Source organism: Acanthochromis polyacanthus, chromosome 20 (assembly GCF_021347895.1).
Source record: "Acanthochromis polyacanthus isolate Apoly-LR-REF ecotype Palm Island chromosome 20, KAUST_Apoly_ChrSc, whole genome shotgun sequence".
NCBI classification, from domain to species: domain Eukaryota; kingdom Metazoa; phylum Chordata; class Actinopteri; family Pomacentridae; genus Acanthochromis; species Acanthochromis polyacanthus.
In genome coordinates, this window is record NC_067132.1 from 29,265,912 (window position 1) to 29,291,976 (window position 26,065).

Consider the following 26,065-nt stretch of genomic DNA (forward strand, 5'->3'; position numbering starts at 1 on the left):
TTAAATAAAAATCAGTCCTTTTTATTCCAGTTATGACAAATAATTTTTTACAACCCGATCGTAGACAGTGAGAGGCCAAGAGGATAGAAATCAAACTTAAACTTCCAGACAAGGCAGGAGTTAAAAGAGAAAGCCGTTTTAACTCTGCGATGCCCGAGGAAGAGAAAGACACTTGATTTGACTGAATAAATCCAGAGGATACCCACCTTTCAACAAGCTGAAATGGCTAAATGTCCTTTAAGTTCATGAAATATTTCATGTGTTCACCTAAAAGTGATTATTAGGTCGTAACGTTGTCCAACAGTGATAAAAGGTTGAAAATCAGGATACTGCCACGCTTTCACCAGTAAACTGAAGGCTTTTTAAACATTTTTGTCCAAAGATGGCTTGAATTCATTTTGTCAGACAAACCTTCCTGTTGCAGCAACAACAAAAAAAAACCCCAAAAAACGGCATTTTGGAATCAGACTTCGCAGGTTTTCACCCAAAATTAAAACACAATCACATCACAGATATTAAACGGTGTGCAGTCTTTGTAAACAGTCACATTGGACAGTGCTTTCCAGCAAGTGCATTACTTATAGATGTGCTTTTGTATTTTTGGCGGCAACATGGTGGAAGAAAGTGTTTTCCCTGGTGGTCCAGTAACAACTTAAAGGCAGAGCGATGTTCTGCTCAACAGTGTCCAGAAAGTGAGCAGTGCTGCTGAGTAATGCAGTCTGTTCCCTGTAAGTTCACAGCTTAATGGTCCACAGGACTCGATCGCATCCTGAGAAAACATCTCTCAGTCCGCATGAGGCTCCTTTTTATTTAGCTTCCTGGGGCGGCTCACCGCTGGGGCTACCGGGCCGTGACCATCCACAGGCCCAGCGCCACGTTGGCTGCCAGCAGGGCGCTGCCCGCCAGCAGCAGGAAGAAACCAATGAGCTCGCGCTTTTGGCGGTCCGTAACCACGGTAACAAGCGTGGCCTCCAGCAGGGCGTTCAGCATCCACTGACCGTCGAGAGCAAAGCACGGCACGGAGTTGACTACGGCTAACGCACCGGAAAGGGAAACCACGTATCTGAAGGGCGGAACGGTTCAGGAAAAAAATACCAAGAACTTAAGTAGCATTGCTAGTAAAGCATTGTTGGTCAGCAGGGATGACTAGCCACAACGCTAGCTTGTAGCTAGCTAAATCTATACAGAGCAACTAGCAACAGCTAGCTTACAGTTAGCACAAATGGCATCATCAAGACACAGATAAACAAACATTGAAATAATACAGATATGTGGATATAAGGGGAGTTTTTCCTGAATATTTAATGTTTTCTGTATTTTTAAAACACTTACTTACCTAACTATGCATTTATTTCTGCTTGTTTATCATTTATAGACGGGTTTTAATCTCTAATTTTGCAAACAAATGCATTCCATTATCAGACCTTTATGATACTACATGAAGGTCTGACAGTACCTGTTGCGTAGCCTAATCCAGAAAGTGGGGGACAGCATGATCTAGAAATATTTATTAGAATAACTGGATGCCTTCAGAATCAAACAGCACCTGTGTAACATTTGTGAGAGGAAATAACTCATTCTCCTGCTTACAAATGAAAAGTGGAATTCATGTTGATTAAACGGACCTTTGACTAATTCCTTACACTCGGTGGTTTTGCAGCTTCAGCCTTAAATTACTTGACAAATGTCGGCTAACTTTTGATCCTTGAGTCTTTCTGACTTGTGCTACTTATGAGTTATTGACACTTACTGCTGTTCAGCAAAACTTAATGAGATCTTTCCTTAAAAAGGCCAAATGAAAAGTGCTCTAAATCAATCACATACGCTGGGTTCCAATCAGCAGTTCCACAACACAACTGCTTGGACTCTTCACTGTGGTGATTACATGTCAACAGGAGGCTTTTATTCAGAAATAGCATGCTTTTAACATAAAGTAACAGATATTGATGATGTTACAACTGATTTTAAAGAGGAAACTTTATTTTTTTTTAATGTACGTCATTTTTTGTGTGTTGTAAGGTCATTTCTTCACAGTTTATCACCTGATTATGTCCCTTCAAACATGAAAGGATACTTGCAGAAGGTCTCCAAGAAGACGGGAAGGTCCAAGTGGAGGAAACCAAAGCGGGGAACGAAGTTGGTGAGACTCACTGGAAAAGACAGCACTGGATATAAATAAGACTCGGCTTTTTTTCTTTCCACTCAACACTTCATGAATCCGTCTTAAATAAGAGCAGACAAGACAACAAGTCTCTTCCTGCTCAGTCGCTCTACATCACTTCAGTCTGGAGAGTCGACCTGACACTTACAGCACACTGTAAACAGCAATTACAGGAATGCTACACATATAAGCTCAAGATTCCTTCAAGAGTGTAGCTTTCATAAAAGCATCGTATTGCAAGTTTTTACACTGAAAAGGCAACATTTTGTTTGCATATAATGATGTTTTATTACTCCAGCCAACCTCAGCATACACCACCAGTCAAAGGTTTGGACACATCTTCTCATTCAATGGTTTTTATTTATTTATTTCCTGGTAGATTCTCACTGAAGGCATCAAAACTATGAATAAACACAAATGAAAGCTTCAAAATGGGCACGCTCTGTTTTGATTACTGCTTTGAAGAGTCTAAAATATAAAACACGTTTTGATTGATTTCACACGTTTTTGTTTACGACATACCGGGCTTTGCAAAAGTTCTGTTACACGGTTTCATGATCTTTAGAGACGTTTACATGTCGGAGTGAAAAATTCCATTAAACAAACTGAAAGTTCTACCTTATAGGCAGCTGTCCTTAATACAAATTTGTTCTCCGGTGAAGTTGTATCAAGATTGAAGTCAAAAGAGTTGAGATATCTGCTCTCCTTCGTGCTGGCCACAACAAGTCTGACAGAGCCAAGCAGCTGAACATCAGCCGGATGACCGTCCACAGAGTCGCGGAGAGGCTCAAGAATGGTGAAGATCTTTCAGTGATCTTTCAAGAATGGTGAAGACCTGAAAGATCTTCACCACTCTTTAGCCTCTCCGCGACTCTGTGGACGGTCATCCGGCTGATGTTCAGCACAAAGGAGAGCAGATATCTCAACTCTTTTGACTTCCATCTTGATACAACTTCAACAGAGAACAAATTTGTATTAAGGACACCTGCCTATGAGGTAGAACTTTCAGTTTATTTAATGGAATTTTTCACTCCGACATGTAAACGTCTCTAAAGATCATGAAACCGAGTGTAACAGAACTTTTGCAAAGCCCGGTAATTCCATGTGTTCTTTTGTAGTTTTGATGCCTTCAGTGGGAATCTACAATGTAAACATTCATGAAAATAAAGGAAAAACCATCAAATGAGAAGATGAGTCCAAACATTTGACTGGTGGTGTAAAATGACGCCATGCACAGTAAAATAAAGAGGAGAGGTGTGATTTACCGGCGTACTGCAGGTGTGGTGGATAGCCCACGAACAGCATGTGCGTGTTTGGAGGGTGTGTGACACGGAAGAAGCGAGTCTGGTTCTCCAGAGACGGCGTGACGCAAACGCTGGCGGCGTGGGCGTGTGAGGCGCAGTCGTCGTCGGTGCGGCACACTCGCGTCCCCGTCACCATCTTACGCACCGGCATACAGGCGTACTGCAGGACAGGGAAGAGACTGTTCTTACATCCACTATTATCTTCATCAAGTGTGTTATCTTTGATTTGTATGCGTCTCCACTCATGATTGTCTGATGTCTCTGTTGTCTGTTTCATGACCCTGACCACTTTATAAATCACAACTGTGCACAAACTGTCACAGGAATGGTGTGATATGTAGCAGACAGGATTATTTTCTTCTACTATTTTACTGGCTCCCTAATTATTCCTTCTTGTGAATAAAACGGCACCATTTGTACACTACATACACAATGCAATCTTGCTCTTACACAGTGTAATTTTAGTTTATTTTCATTTCATGTAATGATTTTGTGCTCTTTTGTTGTTGTTTCATAATGACAAAGATCTTTTCTATTCTATGTCCAGTAATAGGCAAACATTTTGATAAGGAATAGATCATTTTGCATCACACGATACCACAAATTGTCATCATTTTTAGGACACAGCTAGACAGAGGAGTGATGCTGAGCTCATTTAAAACCTGTAACACCTTTATGGCAACCCATAAGACGTTTTTGGACAGGAGCAGACACAAAAGCCTCTCAGAAAAGAGAATTTACTAAACAAACATGAAAGATAGGAACGTCACGACAAGCTACAGACAACCAGAAAGTCAGTTTGTAGCCATGCTAGTTTCTGTAAATGACATGTATTGTCATTTCTGAGGCGGTCAAATCATAAGGAGGCATGACACAGTTGTGCCAGCGTGTGCGTTCTGTGTTATTAGCCGTGGCAGATAATGCAGCTGATTGAGGGTGAGAATGAAAGGCAAACGCCCGGGCTGCTGCTCCGCTAGCGGATGTCGCTGAAAGGAGTGGGTGGGCGGCCGACACAGACAGAGGAGTGAGACGTTATGGTCCGATTGTTCTGACAGCAGACGCACAGCCAGCGATCAGATATGAACCCGATCCGGCAGCACATGTACGAGTGTCCCGGACTGTTTGTTCACACTTCTATGACGGAGAAAAACAATCTGATCTGAGCGCGTAATGTGAACAAATAATTATCCAGAGCAACAAGGGAACACTGCGTTCTGAATCAGCTGATAGAGCCGCCAAGAAGTTAGATCTGGGAGTACGTGAACAGACACAGAGACGGGCTGAGTCCATACAGCTTTACTTTCCATTCATGCGATCCTGCAGCTTTCTGAACCTGGACAACAGGAAGTCTGCTGAATAAAGGAAGCAATATAAATATGCTCGGCTGTGTGTCAGGTTTGGAAACCTGCTCATGTGACGGGACGGTCACAAAAAGCCCCAGTGTGTCTGCTGGTGTGTCACCTCTCTCTCTCTGCTGTGTCGGCTCTGTGGTTTAACGTAGGAGAAGCACAGGTCGGTCAGGCTGCTGTTGCTGCAGCAGTCCATCGTTCCGTCCAAACGCTTGAAAGCTACGAGAGAAACAAAGGAAAAGATCAGTTCAAACATGTTCTTACAACTCTGAAAGCATGCCTCTTGGTCATCACGTGTTCCCACTAGATCATGGGTGTCAGATTCATTGTAGTTCAGGGCCACATTCAGCCCAATTCCACCTTAAGCGACCAGTAAAATCACAGCATCATAACCTATAAATAACAAATGCTTCCTTTGTTTTTGTGCAGAAAAAGTATGTTCTGACAATGTTCACATTCTTTTAACAAAACATCATGAACAGCCTGACATTTCTGAAGAGAAAAAGTTCAATTTCAACAACATTACGTCTCAGTTTATCATTTATAATTTACAGATCACAGAGGAATGAAACATATAGTCACAGATATCTGGAATTAAACAGAGTATTTACTTTATGATCAAAAACGACAAAAACAACTAAAACAAGACAAAATATTAATAAAGAGAGACACAAAACGACAAAAAAAATGAAAAAAATGACAAGAAACAAAGCAAAAAGAGACAGAAATTTAGACAGAACGTTACAAAGCGGCAAAAAAAATGGGCAAACCACACAAGTGAGACAAAAAAACCAAAAACAATTCACAAAACAATGAATGAACCAAACACAAAATGACAAAAATGAGAAACACAACAAAAAAATTAGATAAATGTCAGACAAAACAGACCAAAAACAAGACAAAAATGACTGAAACCATCCTCCTGATGACTAACTTTACTTTGTGTGTACTAAAATGCACATAAACAGATTTTGCATCAACTGCTTAAAAATGCTGTCCTGCAATGATATAATATATGCATTATAATAACCCATCAAAGTTTACTGATAGAGCCCCTTTCGTAGAGTTTACAGAGCTTTACAGATGATTATTTAGCCCATAATAAGACAGGACAAGCTAAATGGAGTGAAATAGTCAAAGAAACTGACCTGAGATAATGAAAGAAATAAAGTATTGCAACTACTTCAGCATCTTAAACCTCCAGTGTCATCAAAATATCACAGCAAAAAGTTGATCATCGACACAGAAAAGATAGAAATTCAGCACTCACAGTACGGTAGTGAACTCTATCTTTTGCTTAAGCTGAAACTAGATCTGCAACTTTAAGTTATTTCCACTGTGAAGCAATCTTTAACTAGTTTGTTTTCCATGACCACATCTGAGAGGCTGAATGCAGAAAATACTTAAAATTTATGATGGGAAAAAAGTAACTGACGTGATTCAAGTGATGAAATCTGGTGGTGAGTCAATGAAAATAATTGTTATTTAAGAAAGAACTTAACATTTAAGCGTGCTGCCAGAGTCATTCTAAAGCACAGAGAAGCAACAGGAGCTCCGATCAGCCAGCTGCTGTGCTGTTACCTCACATAGGAGCTGACAGCTGGCCAATCAGAGCTCCTGTTGCTGCTCTGCGGGTCTGACCTCGTTTCACGTTCAAGTGGCACATTGTGGTGATGGCAAAACACAAGAACTAATTACACCCGATTAATTAATGACTGCTTACTGAAGCGTATCAGTTTATGAAGTGATAATTAAATACTGTCCAGAGGCAAACAGATGACTCTCCAATCTAGCTTTTAAAAATGCCTTCGTCGTGTTTGGAGAACTCCTCACTCACCTCGTCCGTGAGCCCAGCTGGGCTGCAGGCTGGCGACTGGGACACAGTATCCGGTCTGTGGGGTGTGAGAGAGGTGAGACAGGCAGCTGGTCCAGTCCTCAACTCCCCTGACAGGACAGTCCTCCAGGCCGGTGACGATGTCCCCGACCGACAGACCTCTGGGACCGTCAGCTGCAGAGCCCTGGACCAAAGACAGAGCAGCCTCAAAAGGTCACACGAGCTCAGATCGCTGGCTTCAGTCCTGCAACGCTTGAAATATTAGTCAGGAAACTCTGGGAGGGGAACATGGACTGACAAATACTTTATTCTGCCAATGAGTTCTTGGGCAACACACTAAATCAACAACCATCTGTGGCTGTAGTGGCTTTAGTTTAGCAGCTCTGAGAGTCAACAAACTCCGTAAAAAGAACCAAACAAATAACGAATTCATCCCTCTCAAGCAGGGGCGTCAAACTCATTTTAGTTCAGCTCCACATTCAGTCCAGTTTGATCTCCAGTGACCAGAAATAACCACAACTCCAAATCTTTCCTTTGTTTTAGTGCAAAAATGTTCACATTTAAGGAATTATCATTTTACAAGACATTATGAACAACCTGAAATCTCTTAAGCAAAATAAGATCAATTTCAACAACATGATGCTTCAGTTTATTATTCACACATTACAACTTAGAGATGAGTGTTTCTGCAAGGACACAAAACATTTAGTCACAGGGATCTGGAACTGAATAACAGTATTTAACTTTTTTTTAAAAATGAACAAACAACACAAGCAAGGCAAAAAAAGACACAACAAAAAACAACGAATAAAGTGAAACACAAACGTGACAAAAATAAGACAAAAAAACACAAGGGAAATAAAAACGAAACACAAAACGACAAAAATGCGAAACCAAACGACAAAAACATGAGACAAAAGTCAGCAAAACATGATTAAAATAAAAACAGGACGAAATGGTGCAAAAATGAGACACAAAATGACAAAAAAAATGCACAAATGACAAGCGAGACAATAAAGGCAAAAAACAACAAATAAAACAAAAACAAAATGACAATAAAAGATACAAAACAAGACAAAACAACAAATAAAACGAAACACAAAATGACAAAAAAATGAGACAAAAACAGAAAAAAGAAACAAAATGACAAAAAAATGGACAAATGGCACAAGCGAGACAAAAAAAGACAAAAGATTACAAAAACAACAAATAAAACAAAACAAAATGACAAAAAAGACACAAAAGACAAAAAACAAAAGACTAAATGACAAAAAATACACAAAACAAGACAAAAAACAACAAATAAAACAAAACACAAAATGACAAAAAATGAGACAAAAAACAGAAAAAAACAAAATGACAAAAATGAGACAAAAAAACAGAAAAAAGAAACAAAATGACAAAAAATGGACAAATGACACAAGCGAGACAAAAAAGACAAAATAACAAAAAACAAAAAAACGCAAAATGACAAAAAAGACAAAACAAGACAAAAAAAACAAAAAAACAAAAAAAAACAAAATGACAAAACATGAGACAAAAAACAGGAAAAAGAAACAAAACGACAAAAAATTTGAAACGCGACAAAAGTCAGAAAAAACATGACAAAGAACAACAAAAACAAGACAAAATATGACAAAAATGAGACACAAAATGACAAAAGAACAATCTAGTATTTTTCTATTTGATCAAAACAACTTGTCAAAATCGAGGAATTCTTTCTAATTTATAGTTTTACAAATTAGCAGAGAACATACAGCTGAGCAGAAACTAAATGCGCCTTTGGAGTAATGAAACGCAGGGATTTAAAGTGAACAAAAGTCATTTTCCCTTTTCAATTTAACTCTAATATCTGTGTGTACACTCGAGAAACACTGTCCAATATATCAAACAGAGGTTTTTACTCCCTAAAAATCATTTTGGGCCATAAACACAGCATTGGTCGAGGATTTCTCAAACCAGATTCCATATAAAAGTCACATCCTGAATTACCCAGTAGAAGATTTATAACCCATTGTTGGCCAAAAACTGAACAAACATGTTCCTTTAGTCCAAAAGATAGAAAATGTGGCCACTTCCTCACTTCAACCCTTCCAAGAAACTGTTCCAGAGGGTTGAAAGTGGTCTGCAGAGATGTTTCCAAATCAACTAGAGAGCCCTTATTTACAACCAAGAACCTGAAGGAACTTATTTTAGAAAACACTCCGATTACTGTGGGGAATATTCATTTCAACCTATCTATCAAACAATCATGTTTTAATTCTATCTTTAGCTATAATCCATTTCATCATAAATCATCATTTAATCACATCATATAATCAGTTATATATCAGTGTGCTTGTAACTTGTATTAACCCCACAATCAAATATATTAGAGTGCTAATGAATGCATGTTTAAGCTTCAGCTTCTAACCTAAAGGAAAATGTTGACTTAAGGTAAATAATTCATGCTGTATTTCGCAAAAGACCTGCGGTTTTATCTGACCTTTAAGAAGAAGGCTGGGGGAAGTTACCTCCTCACCTCAACTTGACAAGTTGAGATAAAAATATGACACAGGCTAACGGTTTTAAGAGGAAAAAGGTAGAACATCCGCTAAACCAGCCAATTTTGCTGGATTTTGGTAGATTTTTTTGTAAATGTTCTTAAAGAAAATATCTGAAGCTTTATTGATATATATGTAATCATTTTAGATATTTTTAGGACTTTTTTTGGAAGATTTTTACTTATTTTTTGAAAACATCTGCAAGAATTTCTTGCCAAATTTGAGAGATTTTTTTAGAAATAAAATCTTGAAGGGAAACTTAATATTTTTCCTGAAGGTTTTGCAAATTTTCAGAAATTTGGGGAATTTTTTGCTGACTTTCTGGATTTTTTTCAGACAAGGAAACAGTATTTTTTTGTGCCAGTAAATGAAGCCTAGAGGAGGGTTAAAGAATGAACCTGCTACGATGAAAGCCTGCAGCACTGACCTGGACGACCTCGGTGATCAGCGCTCCGCCTCCAGTGGAGTACATGGGGAACAGGAAGACAGGCAGCAAGAAGAGAAAGGCCAACGCTGCCACACACAGAACAAAGTTGTGCCACACGCCTGGAGAAAGAAAACAGAAAAGATATACAAGTAAATATTCAGCATTCAACACTTTTAGCTCAGATTTGACTGAATGTTTGAAGTTGCTGCTACAAGCTAACCACTGTCCCATTGTCAAATCAAGTGGATATTGTGTGAAGTTGCTGCCTTTTTTAGTAAAATATTCCCTCTTTGTGTAAACGTGCAAAGCTGGAATAGGAGTACAATAAAATTTTAAGACTAGAAAAGCACTCGGAGAGCGCAGACCTCCGCCAGGCCATCTGTCTGTCTGTTAACAACATAACTCAAAAAGTCATGGACGGATTGTATTGAGTTTCAACAGTTTGTGCAGAAAGCATAACATGCATGTACAGTGTAACAGCACAGTGTTTTGCACGCGGCGCCGCCGCACGCACGTACCGTTGCGCGCGCGTGTGACGGTACCGTACGCGTCGCCGCCGCTTCGTTTCGTCGGTCCCGACACGCCCGGGCAGCCCGAAGCGACCGCAGGGGATTCAGCCGTCGCCCGGGATCGTTGCAGCAACGCACGCGGCTCCGCCGCACGCACGTGACGGTACCGTTGCGCGCGCGTGTGACGGTACCGCACGCGTCGCCGCCGCTTCGTTTCGTCGGTCCTGACTCGCCCGGGAAGCCCGAACCTGCCGCGGGGGATTCGGCCGTCGCCCGGGATCGTTGCAGCGACCTCTGTCCTTCAAAAAAATCCTGGATCCAGACGGTGATCCAGATCACCTCCAAAATCTAATCGATTGATACTTTTGGCCTTCCGGAAATTCTGTAAAAATTTGGTGAAAATCCGTCCACAACTTTTTGAGTTATGCTGTTAACAGACAAACAGACAGACAAACAAACAGACAAACAGACTAGAATGATTACATAACCTCCTGGCAGAGGTAATTAAACAATACCAAGCATGACCAGGAGAAATGATTATAGCAGGAAAAATCTGCTTCACATGACTGGAAAAAACTGTAAACTTGCCCTTTAATGAGGCTGCAGCTAGCAATTATTCTACTTTTCTAATCAATTGTGGGTTATTTGTTTGACTGATTGCTTATTCTAGCACACATGTTGCCTTAAAATGTCTGGTTTTATTAGACCAACAGTCCAGAAGCACACGATGTTCACTTCCTGTCACTGAAATTGAAGAAACTCCCGTATCATTCACATTCAAGAACCTGAAACCAGTTACATTTTTTTCTGCATTGCTCCCAACAAAGTCACTTAAGAATGAAAATAGCAGCTTATGAATGTTCGTTTGAAAATGATACTACCGTTCAAAAGTTTGAGGTCAACCAGGGAATTTTATGTTTTCCATGAAAACTCACACTTTTACCATGTAGCACAAGAATAAAAGTTGCTCTATAATAGTTAAAGTTGCTCCATATTATCGTTAAAGTTGCTGCATAATTATTGTTAAAGTTGCTGCATATTATCGTTAAAGTTGCTGCATATTATCGTTAAAGTTGCTCCATATTATCGTTAAAGTTGCTCCATATTATCGTTAAAGTTGCTCCATATTTGCTCCATATTATCGTTAAAGTTGCCCCATAATATCATTAAAGTTGCTCCATATTATCGTTAAAGTTGTTCCATATTATCGTTAAAGTTGCTGCATATTATTGTTAAAAGTTGCTCCATATTATCGTTAAAGTTGCTCCATATTATTTTTAAGGTTGCTGCATATTATCGTTAAAGTTGCTCCATATTATCGTTAAAGTTGCCCCATATTATCGTTAAAGTTGCCCCATATTATCGTTAAAGTTGCTCCATATTATCGTTAAAGTTGCTCCATATTATCGTTAAAGTTGCCCCATATTATCGTTAAAGTTGCCCCATATTATCGTTAAAGTTGCTCCATATTATTTTTAAGGTTGCTCCATATTATCGTTAAAGTTGCTCCATATTATTTTTAAGGTTGCTGCATATTATCGTTAAAGTTGCTCCATATTATCGTTAAAGTTGCCCCATATTATCGTTAAAGTTGCCCCATATTATCGTTAAAGTTGCCCCATATTATCGTTAAAGTTGCTCCATATTATCGTTAAAGTTGCCCCATATTATCGTTAAAGTTGCCCCATATTATCGTTAAAGTTGCCCCATATTATCGTTAAAGTTGCTCCATATTATCGTTAAAGTTGCTCCATATTATTTTTAAGGTTGCTCCATATTATCGTTAAAGTTGCTCCATATTATTGTTAAAGTTGCTCCATATTATCGTTAAAGTTGCTCCACATTATCGTTAAAGTTGCTCCATATTATCGTTAAAGTTGCTCCATATTATCGTTAAAGTTGCTCCATATTATCGTTAAAGTTGCTGCATAATGAGTTGAAGTTGCCCCGTAGTAGTTAAAGTTGCCCTAAAATACATTAAAATTGCTCTATGTGAGTTGAAGTTGACCTACACTACCGTTCAAAAAGTTGGGGTCATCCAGACGATTGCATGTTTTCCATGAAAACTCCCACTTTTATTCATGTGCTAACATAACTACACAAGGGTTTTCTAATCATCAATGAGCCTTTCAACACCATTAGCTAACACAATGTAGCATTAGAACACAGGAGTGATGGTTGCTGGAAATGTTCCTCTGTACCCCTATGGACATATTCCATTAAAAATCCAGCTAGAATAGTCATTTACCACATTAATAATGTCTAGACTGGATTTATCATTCATTTAATGTTATCTTAAGGGAAAAAAGCACAAAGCGTTCAAGTGGGGCTCCAGTTTATCTACCATTTATGGCTTTCTGATAATCCAAAACAGTCCACAAATACACAGAAAAGTCTTCAGAGAGGCTCAGACTGATGCTACTGAAACATCAGCCACAACATCAGGATTAGAAGGTGAAGTCCTGATGCTCTGTCTCTGCTGCTCCAACAACCGTCTGCATGTTCTCCATATATTTAGACTGTAGGATGTCGTGGCAGAGCGGTAACCACTGCTCTCTAAAAATAGTCATCTATACCGTCTAAATTACGCAAGACGACTCAGTCGGTCGACCAAAACCGCAGGAGGAAATGTCTCATCGCCTGACGAGGTCAAGGCTCAACCGTGGAGTCCTGAAGGCACAACCGTGGAGTCCTGAAGGCACAACCGTGGAGTCCTGAAGGCACAACCGTGGAGTCCTGAAGGCACAACCGTGGAGTCCTGAAGGCACCACTGAAATGTGCTGACAGCTTCTGGTCGGGGGAAATTAAAAGCTGAGCACGTCGAGTTATTTCAAGGAAATGTTTTCATTGTAGGAAAAATGTAAGCAATGCCGGTTGCTCATTAAAACGGGAAAAAGGAGACAGATTTAATTTTTGGACCACAGGCAAAACGGTCGTGTACACATCCGACGTCGATTTATGTAGTAAACAAACGATTAAAGTTGCATCACCTCTCTCTACAGGAATAAATAATAAACAAGTTATGTCAGACAACCCCCCTGAGTTCAGGGAGATTTCTGCTGTGGACGGAGAGAGAGAGAGAGAGATAAATAAACACAGCATGTTGTTATGTCACCGCTCCCCTGATGGGAAAAGCAGCGCTCTCTGTCTGGTGGTGACTGGACTGGAAGTCTCGTTGTTTTAGCGTGGATTCACTCCAAAGTTAGCTTCTTGGTCAGAAAATCCAAGAGGAATATTTTAATAAATAGTTCAAGCTACAGATGGGTGTACAGCAGCTCTTCACCGCCCTCTAAAGGCCGCAAACAGCAAGAAAAACCAAGGAGCTGCTTTATCATCAGATAGCAACAGCACAATCTGAAAAATGCTGTGTTGTACGCTACATATGCTGCATTTTAACCTCATATTTAATTGTTATCTGTAGTTTACCTCAGTACCTGTGAGTACCAGAACCAATGGAGGATTCTGCTGTGAAGGTGGAGACATGAGGAGGAGGTGTGTTTGCGGCAATAACATAAAAAAAGAAATCTGAAGGGGCTCGGATTTAAGAATGGCGACCTGCCAGTCCTGAATGAACGTACAGGAAACACTGAGTTACTTTTTCTGTAATTAATTAATTGAAATAAACGTGTTCCAGTCCCATCCCTAGTTTATATAAAACTATATCTGTAGTAATTTGTATGGTAAAAGCCTTTTCAAACTCCCTGCTTGACTGCTTCCTAATCCAAACCTCCACACATTTTCTCGGCCACACTCCTCTGACAGTCCTCCCACTGATCACCAACGCTGGCAGACGTCGCTCACATCCGTGCGTGAATAACTGCCACCAACAATTCATTAAACTCTAATTTTCTTAATTGCTGAGTGAAATGATTTGATGTCATGCAGCTGTGCGCTGCTCGGCAACAAACTGCTCCCGGTGACCTTCACTGGCAAAGCAAAACGCTCGTAATAACTCTGATTAATGACTGTGATTACATTAGCTGGAAAGGGGGGGAAAAAAAGGAAGGGCCAGGCCGCCATGAGGAGCCCTCAACAGATCTCTTACCGGCGCAGAAGATGCGGAGCTGCTGAGCAGGCGATATGAGGTTCAGGTGTGTGGTGAAGAGGTCCACGAACGCACCGGGGTACACCACGAACACAAACATCCCGAAACCGTTCACTCTCACCTGTTCCTGCAGGAGACAGAAAAAAATCAGCGTCAAAAAGACAGAGCGGCACTAAAACAGGCTTTAAAGCATCTAAATGTACAGGTAAATCTACAGAAGAACACATCAGGCAGCTGTGATGAAAACACCGGGAACATTTGCATATTTAATGAGACGTTTCCGTTAAGTCTCTGCTCCAAAAGCAACAGCTGAAATCTAAACTGATTCTCACTTATTTTCGATCACTGTGCAGCCAAATGTTCACGTTTTCCCGCTCCGACAATCAACAAGCTCAGCAGATGCTTCCAATAATAGCAGGAAAACTGGGACGCAACTACATATAGACTGCTTATTATGCAAGAACAAAACGAGAAACACCACCGCAAACCGTGTTACTAGTCCAAAATACATGTCGTTTTAGATCGGGGAAACCAAACCTCTGAATGTCTGCACGTCTACCCATGGATGGACGAGGGATTAGACCTACACTCTCCCATTAGTGGTCAAACATGATCAGCATCGATGTCATTTCGTTAAGAATAATGATTTGTATAATTGCTTGTATTGTATTTTTGTCCACACAAGAATGATTCCATGTTTGTAAACTGTTTGTTTTTCACTTTATAACAGATTTTGAACATTTTGATGACTAAAAAGAATCAATCATGCCTGCTTTCACCTGCAACCTCGAATCCTTTGTAGGGAAAAAAGAAGAAGCTGAGAATAAGATGAGTAAAACAAGCTGTAAAGAACAGCCTTTAACTCTCTTGCTGCCTGTGGATGCTCTTCACCCTGCTGGTTGCCATGGTAACACACAGTGTCACGGTGTGTCTGGATTACCTCAACGCTGCCACCGCGTGGCCGAGCTCGTGTATGACTCCACTGAGCAGCAGGGCGATGAAGAAGTAGGCCAGCTGACTGGTTGGAAGGTTGACTCCTGGGACCTGGAGGAGGAACACAGACCAAAGAATGAAACTGATGCAGAAGCAAGACGAGAACATCAACACGAATCAGCTGGGTTTAGCCGGAGTTTTTAATCCTCTAGTACAGAGGGTGAAACATGCGGACCGTGGGCAAAACCGGGCCTCCAGAGGGTCTGATCCAGCCCACAGGACGACTTTGTAAAGAGTAAAATTAGACATTAAGTGCAGATTGTAAAATTGTAACTTTGAAATAATTTCTAGACCATGACAAGTTGGTTTGAGCATACAGTAAAACACTAGATTGTTCTTTTGTCATTTTATGCCTCATTTTTGTAACATTTTGGCTTTAGTTTGTCCGATTTTTGTTATTTGTCTTATGTTTTGCTTTTCCTTTTTGTCTTATTTTTGTCATTTTGTGCTCTGCCTTATTCGTTGTTTTGTGTATCATTTTTGCCGTTTTCTTTTTTTGTCATTTTGTTTCTCACTTTTGTCAGGTTTTGTCTCATGTGTGTAAGTTATGTCATTTTTTTCTTTTTTGTGTCTTTTTTCGTCTCATGTTTGCAATTTTTTGTCCCATTTGTCTCATTTATTTTCGCTTTGCAACTTTTTGGTCTGATTTTTTTGTCCCTTTCTTGTTTTGTTTCGTGTCGTTCGTCTCATTTTTTTGCCATTTTGCATCTCGTTACTGTAATATTTTGTCCTGTTTTGGTTATTTTTTTGACTGATTTCTGTCCTTTTGATTCCTTAAATGTGAACATTTTCAGAATGTATTTTTTATTGCACTAAAGAACAGGAAAAAATTGTACTTGTGGTTATTTATAGGTTATTAAGCTGTGATTTTTCTGGTTCACTTGAGATCAAACTGGGCTAAATGTGGAACCTGAACTAAAATGAGTCTGACACCCTGCTCTAGTAGGAGGACATTTAATTGAAACATGTTGTAATTAACATCTTGCTCCTTACATTTGGCTAATAAACACCCCCACATTTAAACCATCCTCCTGACCGCCTTGTTTTTTGGCTTCCTCTCGGTCACATTAATCATTTTGTGTTTTGTGAAGCTCAGGTTTTCCGTGTGGTCGGTATTTTTCTCTCCCGCCGGCCTCGCTGAGCTTTTTCTGCCGCTCCAGGCTGAATTCTCAGAAATAAATGCTCCTGCTAATAGCCTCCCATGAATCACCTCCACAGGTCCGCTGGGGATGGCGCTCGCATTAACGCACGGCTACTTGACACCGTAATGAATAAAAGGGAAGAGGAAAGGCGCTGCTCGTCATTAGGGGCCTTTTTTCTGCAACCCTCATTTGAATTTCCCCGGCTCTGAGTGAACTTTGAAGTTAATCTCTGACACCAACACCCTCACTGATTGGATCTAATTGATTATCCCCCGCTGGAAGATGCAAACAAAGCATCTGTTGGCTGCAGTCGAATAAAAATGTACGTACCACCACCTGCAGGGCCTGCTGACCTCCTATCCGAGGGTTATCTGTGGTCATCTGAGCGAACGTCTGCTGCAGCGTCTTTATCAGCAGCACCACCGATCCCAGCATGGAGACGACACCAAACACCAGACCACCGCTGAACCTGGAGAACACACAGGGGAAGAACGGTCACTTAGTTTGATTTTATGGACATAGAAACGGGATAAAAGGAAAGAAAAGTGGGTCAGAAAGAGCTCCTGAGCTTGAGTAACCCTACAGAAACAACATTCAGCCATTTTCACTGCAAAAAAATAGCATATTTTTAATTTCCTGTCACGTATTTCACTTCTGTTAGTCTATCTGTGCTGTCGCAAAAAAAGTCTAAAATTGTCCAAAATTACTAAAAAATGTTCCAAAATGACATCACACTCATTTGAAATGACTAAAAATTGTCCAGAATTACTAAAAATTGTCCAAAATTACTAAAAAAATGTTCCAAAATGACATTACACTTGTTTGAAATGAAGAAAAAATGTCCAAAATGACTAAAAATTGTCCAAAATTACAAAAAAAATGGTCCAAAATGACATTACACTTGTTTGAAATGAAGAAAAATTGTCCAAAATTACTAAAATTGTCCAAAATTACTAAAAAAAAAAAGGTCCAAAATGACATTACACTTGTTTGAAATGAAGAAAAATTGTCCAAAATGACTAAAATTGTCCAAAATTACAAAAAAAATGGTCCAAAATGACATTACACTTGTTTGAAATGAAGAAAAATTGTCCAAATTACTAAAAATGGTCCAAAATTACTTTAAAAAATCGTCCAAAATGACATTACACTTGTTTGAAATGAAGAAAAATTGTCCAAAATTACTCAAAAGTCATCTAAAATGACATTACTCCTGTTAGAAATTATTAAAATTGCCTAAAACGATTAAAAAAATGTCCAAAATAACTCAATATGTCACTTTTGTCGTCTCATTTTAGTCTGTTTGTGCCGTTGCAAAAATGAAACAAGAAATGAATAGAGAAAACAACTGTACTAATCTAATTATAGAACAACATGTTCTTATTTTTGGTGATTAAACAATTGTGTGCTCTGAATGAAGAGGTTGTAAGTCTGAAGCTGCAGTGGATTATGGGTTGTTTGTAGCTTTAATGTTGCTAGGCTAGCAAATGTCACGGAAATCTGTTCAGCTAAGCTAGCAGGTCATAGGTCAGTCCGTGTCAACACAACCACCACACCCTCTAGTGGATGAAACGAAGTGACGCCAAAGGGCTGCCGTGAAAACAGAAACACAAATTGCTGCCTCATTTTTAAACACAAAGAAGAAAAAATAGTTTGCAAATTCTTCATTACTTCCCCATGTATCTGATACTTAGCTTAACGATACGATTTCCCAACAAAATAAGTCTGCAGACAAATTATGACTGAGAAAGATTCATTTAATAATTTCTCAGAGAACAAAAACATTTCTGAGGTAGGGAGTAACATGCATATTTAAAAAACATATACATATTCAGATATACAAAAACTACAAATGATATTTCTCTTATGTTCAACAAAATAAAGAGACTCCCTTCTTATTGCTCCGATGTTTCCTCTTCTTAAAAGTGCAACTGAAATTATATTTTATCCTAAACGACAAAAAAAAAATAAGAAAATGGATTTGCAAAATAATTCCCACATCAAAATAACTAGATGAATAATACAAATAAACTAAATCTCGCTCTTTTTCATGCCAAAATGCTGTCACACCTCCAGATTGAAACTGATCTGTGGGTCCTCGATTTCAAAAACATCGACATATGGTGCCGATCAAGTGAACTCAAAAGCAGACTACGCCCTCTGCCGTTTAAAAAGGGCATAGCGATTCATTTTTCATCTCAGGCGATTTAAATCGTCACACGTTTGTATCGACTTTTCACCGTCTCGCGATGTGTCGTTACATCCCTCATTAGACAGACTAACAAAGCAGCAAAATGAAGGGTTTTACTGGATAGAAAGTGAGAGAAAACTAAGACTGGAAGATTAAATAAAGTAGCTGTATGTGGCAGGAAATGACACCTCTGGGAACTGAAATAAAGATATGACATGTTGATTGGCTTCATAATTTTGCATCCACATGATTTAGGCTCTGAAAAGCAATGCTTATTTTTGCAATTTAAATGGTTAATACCTTTACATTTTTATCAAACGCTTGTTAACCCTCGTGGCGACCTGCGGGTCAAAATTGACCCGTTTTAAAGTTTGAAAATGTGGAAAAAGAGAAACTTCTGATGTCCGCATTTTCAACATTTTGGGAAATCTTTTGGGTGGAAAAATAAATGTTAAAAATGTTTTTTAAGAACATTCATTTTTGTGAATGTTCTAAAGAAAATATTAGAAATTTTACTGATATATCTGTAATCATTTTAGCTATTTTTAGGATTTTTTGGAATATTTTTACTTGTTTTTTGAAAATATTTACAAGAACTTTTTTGCCAAATTTGGGTGATTTTTTTAAAATAAAACTTTTAAGGAATTATTGGAATTTTCTTCCTGAAGGTTTTGCAAATTTTCAGAAATTTGGGGATTTTTTCTGCTGAATTTTTGGATTTTTTTCAGACAAGGAAACAATATTTTTTGGTGCCCGTAAATGAAGACAACAGGAGGGTTAAATCAGTAGATCTGCTTCCACCTTAAAGTGAGTGGCACCGTTACACAAGGAAAAGATATCCAGACGTCTGTAGCGAGTCTCACAGTCAGTCAGCAAAAACATGTCATTTCTAGAAGGTTCTTACATTATATTTTTATTAATGACAAGTCAACTAGAAATATTCCAAAGTGGCCAAATGCTTCCACACTGTAAAATGGTAACTGATGAGTGTAAAGCTGATGAGAAAAGTCTACAAGTGATACAGGAACAGAGCTGGTTAGAAGCAGTTCATGACAGTAGGAGTCTCACCAGAGGTAGAGGGCCTGGGGGTTGATGCGGGCGCAGTAGGCAAACAGCCGGTTGAACATGGTGGTCTGCCATCTCACATGGAAAGGAGACAGCATCAGCCCTCGACTGGCCAGCCACGACTCGTAGCTGATCCGGTGCGTCGCCGACGACTGCAGGATGGAGATGAAGTCAGTGGAAAGGTCCATGTAGAGGGAGAAAGAGGGACAGTATTTAGTTTTACAGTGTCCACACTTTCCAAAGGATTTTAAGGGTGTTACCACAGAAGTAAATTACAAGTATCTTTCTGCTCCGTTTTAGATTGCTGAAAGTTTTTTCCACTCACAAAAAGTAAAAAAAAGAGCAACAATCCTGCTATTTTTTTATTATTATTCATGATCCAGACCACATCAGATCAGGTCTAAATGAAAAACCACCACACCTCAACATGTCATTTCTTAAATAAAACTGTTTCCTGTATGGCTATGAAAATAAGAAAGAAACACAAAAAAACAAAAGGACATGGTTTGGACAAAAGTGGCAAAAAAAAGAGCTCCTGTGATGAGAAAGACACAAAACTTTAAAGGTCAAAGACGCACCTGCTGCACACAAGAAGGGGGGAAAGCCTCCACAGGCGATACTGATGATAAAAACCATCTCTAATGGTGCTACTGAGCAACACAGAAATGATTTATCATACGTTTTATTTCTAATAAACTGCTCATGTAGCTTTTCATTCAGCTAAAATAGCATAAACATATTTAATTTCTGTCTATTGATAGCTATGGAAGACAAATAGCCTCACTTATTTCACACATATTTGGTTGATTTGACATTGAAGCACCTCAAATGGAAGTATGTGATGAATAAATGAAGGTTAATGGATTTCTAGCAGATAAGAAGTGAGTCATGCTAGCTTGAGGCTGTTTTGGCCTGTTGATAGGACCGTTAGAGGCCCTTTCTGCTTCTTCTAATGATGCTCTATGGATGTATGTGGGCTGACAGCTTGTTAAATAGAAGAAAGAACAGGAAAACAATCACCCTGAGCATCGTGTCGGCCAGGTAGACGGCACACCAGCCTGCCATCACAAACACCAGCAGGGACACGGGGATCATGATGGACCTTTTACACGACCCTCCGCAGACACGACGCCTCCATTACCCGTTTAGCTCGCAGCTAGCCGTGGCTAAAAGCGGTTAGCACTGCGACAAAAAGTCCACATTTTTATATTAAACACACAGAGACACACTGCGTTTGTTTTCAGGGCTGCTGTGAATGGAAAGAAGCGTCAGCACTGTGCGACAAACCTCCTGCTTCTTCTTCCTCTTCGCTGTCTCGTTGCGCATCACCGTCTTCTTCTTCTACGGTGACAATAAAACAGCGCGCTGCCGCCACCAAGTGTTGGAATACAGAACAGTCTGTCCTGTTGTCTTCATTTACCGGCACCAAAAAATATTGTTTCCTTGTCTGAAAATCTGCAAAACGTTCAGGAAGAAAAGTCGAATAATTCCTGAATTATGATAATTCCTTATTTGGCAAGAAAATCTAAATATCTGTGAATATTTTCAAAAATGAGTATTTTGTTTATATATGTATATATAGCTTAATCATATATTGTCTCTTCAAATTATTAAAATAATTGACTTTACTGCCAGTATCTGCTTCTCTAACATATATTAGTGTGTGTGTGTGTGTTTACAGTGTTTGCAAAATACCCGTCTACAGTCGAGCTTAATATCAGAATATTCTATTATTATGATTATTATTATTATCATCATCATCTATTATTTCCGCTATGAATATTAAAATACGCCGAACCATTTGTCCTGTATCATAGCTACATGTATGACGTTTGCAGCAAAAAAATAAAAATAAAAAACGCGTGAAAATTTGTCTAATATTCAGAGTTAAGATGGATTAAATGCGCAGTCAAACAGCGCTGAGTGGAGCGGCTGACCGGACCAAGATGGCGGCCGTATTTCTCGCTGCGCAGCACCCCGAGCGGCGTCTGGCGGTAAATGTTCATGAATGGAATCTGTACAGATTCTGTACGTTTGTTGGTACGACTCCTGTAGTGTACATAGAGCTGCCAGAGTTGCTTGAAGGTACGAAGGATGGAAATAATCACACATCTTTGTTTACAAGCAGCCGGCAAACCAAAACACCGGCGCACGTATGTGACGTAATCGCGTACGCGACGTGGTCAGATCGCGGCAAAGTTTTGCTGTTTAGACGGAAACGTAACGGCGGAGCGTTTTCTACTTTTCCACTCTGGAGGCGGGTTTCAAATTTTTTGCGTTTTCAAGCCCCCAAAACGCCGTCCTCGTATAAACGATAGGGTGTTTTGTTGAAATATTTTGCCGTTTTTACCTGCAAGCGCCCTTGTGTAAACGACCCCTAAGTTACCCCTCTTTGTGAAACAGCCTCGAGTTACCCCTCTGTCTCAGGGTTGTTACCTCGCTTCGTGAAACGGAAAACTCTGAGTTTTCCTCATTTCAGGGTTAAGAAACTCAGAGTTTTCAGTGAACCTGCTTCGTGAAACAGGCCCCAGGACTCTAAAGTTCAGTTTTTACCATCAAGATCTGTCCAAAAACACAAACATAATCAGGATTCTGATCAGGATGAAGGTTTCTGTGTTTCTGATGATGTTTCTGTGGAGTCTGACTGTTTCCAGAGGAGGTGAGTGAAAAGTTTGTCATTACTTCACATTTTCAATACATCACTTTATTGTGTTTTACAGTAAATGTCTCTTATGTCATTGATTTCACAAAACTTCTCTACAAAACATAAACTCAAACTGTTGTCATTGTCACAGAAGTTCAAATGTCAAACCTGGAATCTGTAATGTGGTTTTAAAAAGGCTGAGCTGTAACAGACTGAGTATATTAAATTATTTTGGATCATTTATTAGTGTATTTGCTGGTAAGTATTTTTTTTAAAATTACATTTCTTTGTGGGTCAGGTATTTGTGTTAAAGGATCAGTCCTCAGGAATCCATTTATTTACTGCTGATAAACAAACAATCAAATAGATTGAATAAACTGATGTTTCCTTGTTATAGTCTCAAGTTTAAACAGTTGAGGTCTGAGTTGGTCTGAAGAACTGTAGAGAAACTGTTCTTGTAAATGTCCCTATGCTTTAGTACTATACAGAAGAGGAACTAACAGTGTCCAGAAAACAGGAACTTCTGGGACAAAAGCCTCACTGTTGAAGTCTACTGGAAATCCATCCACACAGATCAATATCTTCTTTTTGACTCCCATCACCCACTTGAACACAAGCTAGGAGTCATCAGAACTCTGCAAAACAGAGCAAGAAACATCCCATCAAGGACATCACATAAGAACCTCCCTAAAAACCTGTGGCTATCCAAACTGGGCCTTATTAAAATCCACTCTGAGAAGGAAAGATATAGGGAGCCAACTACCACCAGGGAAGAGCCAGACAACAAAAGAAGGAACATCGTTGTCCCTTATGTTGGAGGCCTTTCCGAAAAACTGAGGATTTTTTCCAAACATGATATCCCGGTTCATTTCAGACCTGAAAACACACCCAGACAAAGACTGGTTCACCCAAAGCACAAAACACCAAGACACAAACTCAACAATGTAGTTTAAGCAGTCCAGTGCAGTGAGGACTGCCCAGATCTTTACATTGGTGAGACCAAGCAGCCTCTACAGACGCATGGCCCGACGCAGAAGAGCTTCAGCTGTCCATTTACATTTACAGGAGAAAGGCCACTTAGCATATTAACACCTCACTGGGTTTCAACACCTGTTGTTGAAGACTTCTTTAGTCTTTTAGTAGATACTATCAGCCTAAACCCCACCGTCACCTCTCGTGGTTAAATACCTGGGACTCTCCACACGAGTTTTTAGAACTGAAGAAGCCGCTCGGATGAGAGGCAAAACGTCTTCAAGATTACAAGAATAAGTCCAGCTGCCTGAACTAAACCCTTCACCTTAAAGCTGCTGTCCGGAGTTTCCGTTTGTTTTCAATTTATGTATCATTTTTTTAACAAAGCTTAAATGTGTTAGTCTAGTTCGATACTATAATATAATGTTGGTTGATGCTAGAGGTACGGACCCGTACCCGTAGCATCTGTACTAGAGGTACGGACGTGTTAAGGTCACTGAAGAGCTGGCGCCGGTTAACTACTATTTGCTGCACATTACAGGCAGTTTATATGAATGACTTTGACGGCGAACATTGTATAATTTAACTAAAAGTACACCGTCTCCTCTCACACTTTACGTAGACAAAGTAGTTTTTACGCTTTTAGACGCCGTGTATAAATTGTTTGAAGTCCAGTTCCTGTTAAGTAGTTTACCGCGTTCAGTGGTGGAAGCGGCTGACGAACTCCATTGCAAATGTTCCCATTTAATTTCGGACGCTAATTTACAAGATAAAATTAAGGATGTCGAATATGAAACAAACACTCGTGAATGGTGAGGAGCAGCTCTTTAATTCGGCATGAATTAAAAAAAACCACAAACTCGATTTACTGTGATATTGTGAGATTTGTTTGTGGTGATGTAAATTAGCCATTCAACAGAGTCCGCTAACATTAAAGTGACTGACGTGCAGTGTCTGTGTTGACAGACGTAGAAAATACGTCAGGGTTTTGTTTAGGTTGTTAATATGTAATAGTCTGTCGCTACTTTTGAAGGTAAAAAAAATACTTGTAGTTTGCTGGCTGTTAGTTCTGCCATTCATTCCGCAGATTCACCTCGAATCACGGAAGCGCCTTCATCAGCGTTGCCGGCTCATTAATATTTATGTCCGTCGGATTACCAGCCAAGCGCGTTCATCAGCCGGCTCATTAATATTTATGTAGGGCTCATTAATATTTATGTTAAGGGAAAGTGCCGTATCCGTAGGCCACAGGCTACGGTACGGGTCCGTATCTGTAGACACTACCTATAATGTTAGTATAACGCGATATGAAAATTTATTCCTGAGCTCCGCCTTCCTCTCATAGACCCCCATGTTATTCCAAAAAGCGCCGGTCGCTGCCGACCAATCAAGTTCGAGCTTCAGCTTTGTCATGCTGTCAATCAACGGTTACGCGCACAGCAACCAAGCCCATGCAGAGGTGGGCGAGCTACGCACTATGCAACCGCACGCACATTTGTTTTGCTTGTGGAGGAGAGAGCATCAGGGCTCAACAACTTCCAGAAAAGTTACCAATCCCACGGCTCGTCAGGCCAAGAGACTGCAGGACGTTTTTTGGCTCGGGGTGCTCGCCTCGCTCCCCGACCACGGCCTCCATAGCCCGGCTGACGGCTTCGTTTAGATGCCCGACCTCTGGAGGAAGATGTTGGGGCGTCTGGGACATACTCTTCGTCAGAGGAGTCATGCAATTCTGAACTCTAGATAGAAATAAACAATGTAACACATATACACGCGTAAATGCACTAAGTTTGATAAACAACGTCATCCAGAGGGATACACCAGTGTAATCACATATTGAAACTTTACTCGTTAGTCCTAGCAGATTCATGTTATTTTGGTATTAGGACAAGTTAGACTCAATACAGTATTCTAACGTAATTCCTTTATTATTTACTAAATGTACTAAATGTAGAAGAGGGGAAAACAGCAAAACAGGCGAGATGCTGCAGCACTCCGGGCACTTCTCTCATGTACTGCGCGCGTGCACAAATAAAGGGGCGAAATCAGAGGGAGGGAGGGTGGGACCACCAGTGTTTTGGGAGACGCTGCGATTCAAACTCCGGACAGCAGCTTTAAGATGACCTGGATGACTGAGAAGCTTCACGGACTTGTTTACCACACGATTTGCAGTAATGATGAGATAAAACATAGTTTGTTTTTCTCACTTCAGTGGATTAAAGATAACCGAGTTATACAGATGAAGACATCAGAACTGTTTCTAACGAATAAAACTTTTTTTACATTCAACAGTATGACTGTTGTTCATCTTTGGACAGAAATGAAGTTTTTGATTCATCCAAGGATGAAAGAGGATTTATCAGCTCAATGTTCTGAGATTTACTGAAGATCTGATCAAGGAGGAAATTTAAATTCTGATAACAGTTGAACAGATTAAATAATAACACACAACATAGCATCATTTAGTTGTCAGTAACGGAACAAACGCTGCCCAACAACTAAATCTAAGTGTGTTTCTGATGCAGGTCTGAGTCTCTCACTAACATGGTCTTTACCTGATGTTGCAGATACTGAGGTGTCCTGTGTTTTTATGGAGAGATGCATCTTACCGTGCAGCTTCCAGGTCGGTACTCAAGTCGTCATCCACTGGACTCATTTGAAAGGACTCGGTGTCCACTCGTTCTACAGCAACCAAGACCAGTTTGGAAATCAGCACCAGATCTACAGAAACAGGACGTCACTGTTCAAGGACCAGATCTCCAGAGGAAACGCCTCACTGCAGCTGACAGGAGTGAAGGTTCAGGATGAAGGAAGATATGATTGTTTCATCAGCACCATCAATAGAAACAAGACTTCCTATATCAACCTAAAAGTTGATGGTATGAGATG

At 39.8% G+C, this 26,065-nt stretch overlaps 1 protein-coding gene and 1 long non-coding RNA gene across 4 annotated transcripts; one reads left to right on the top strand and one right to left on the bottom strand.

Moving 5' to 3' along the window:
• Positions 1 to 25,896, bottom strand: mbtps2 (membrane-bound transcription factor peptidase, site 2). Of its 2 annotated transcripts, XM_051940764.1 has the most exons (13): positions 25,786 to 25,896; positions 20,851 to 21,018; positions 20,584 to 20,745; positions 19,567 to 19,715; positions 16,638 to 16,776; positions 15,112 to 15,216; positions 14,173 to 14,299; positions 9,619 to 9,737; positions 6,652 to 6,832; positions 4,927 to 5,033; positions 3,427 to 3,625; positions 2,075 to 2,150; positions 1 to 1,063 (listed from the first exon to the last, which is right to left on the bottom strand). In XM_051940764.1, the coding sequence occupies exons 3-13, from the start codon at positions 20,656 to 20,658 to the stop codon at positions 841 to 843; spliced, it is 1,500 nt and encodes a 499-aa protein (XP_051796724.1). In that variant the 5' UTR covers positions 20,659 to 20,745; positions 20,851 to 21,018; positions 25,786 to 25,896; the 3' UTR covers positions 1 to 840. The 2 variants fall into 2 exon arrangements, with proteins under 2 accessions (XP_051796724.1, XP_051796723.1); XM_051940763.1 differs by having other exon boundaries at positions 20,584 to 21,018.
• LOC127531414 (uncharacterized) lies at positions 10,425 to 12,776 on the top strand. Of its 2 annotated transcripts, XR_007938535.1 has the most exons (4): positions 10,425 to 11,243; positions 11,410 to 11,563; positions 11,608 to 11,717; positions 11,894 to 12,776. It is a non-coding gene; the product is annotated as an uncharacterized LOC127531414 (long non-coding RNA). The 2 variants fall into 2 exon arrangements; XR_007938536.1 differs by lacking the exon at positions 11,608 to 11,717.
• Positions 25,897 to 26,065: the final 169 nt, after the last annotated feature.

Coding starts and splice junctions, on each gene's coding strand:
- mbtps2 (XM_051940764.1), bottom strand. CDS start 20,658: ATGATCCCCGTGTCCCTGCTGGTGTTTGTGATGGCAGGCTGGTGTGCC. Junction 19,716..20,583: donor TGGCCGACACGATGCTCAGG/GTGATTGTTTTC, acceptor TCCATCCTGCAG/TCGTCGGCGACGCACCGGAT. Junction 9,738..14,172: donor GCTCCGCATCTTCTGCGCCG/GTAAGAGATCTG, acceptor TTCTTTCTCCAG/GCGTGTGGCACAACTTTGTT.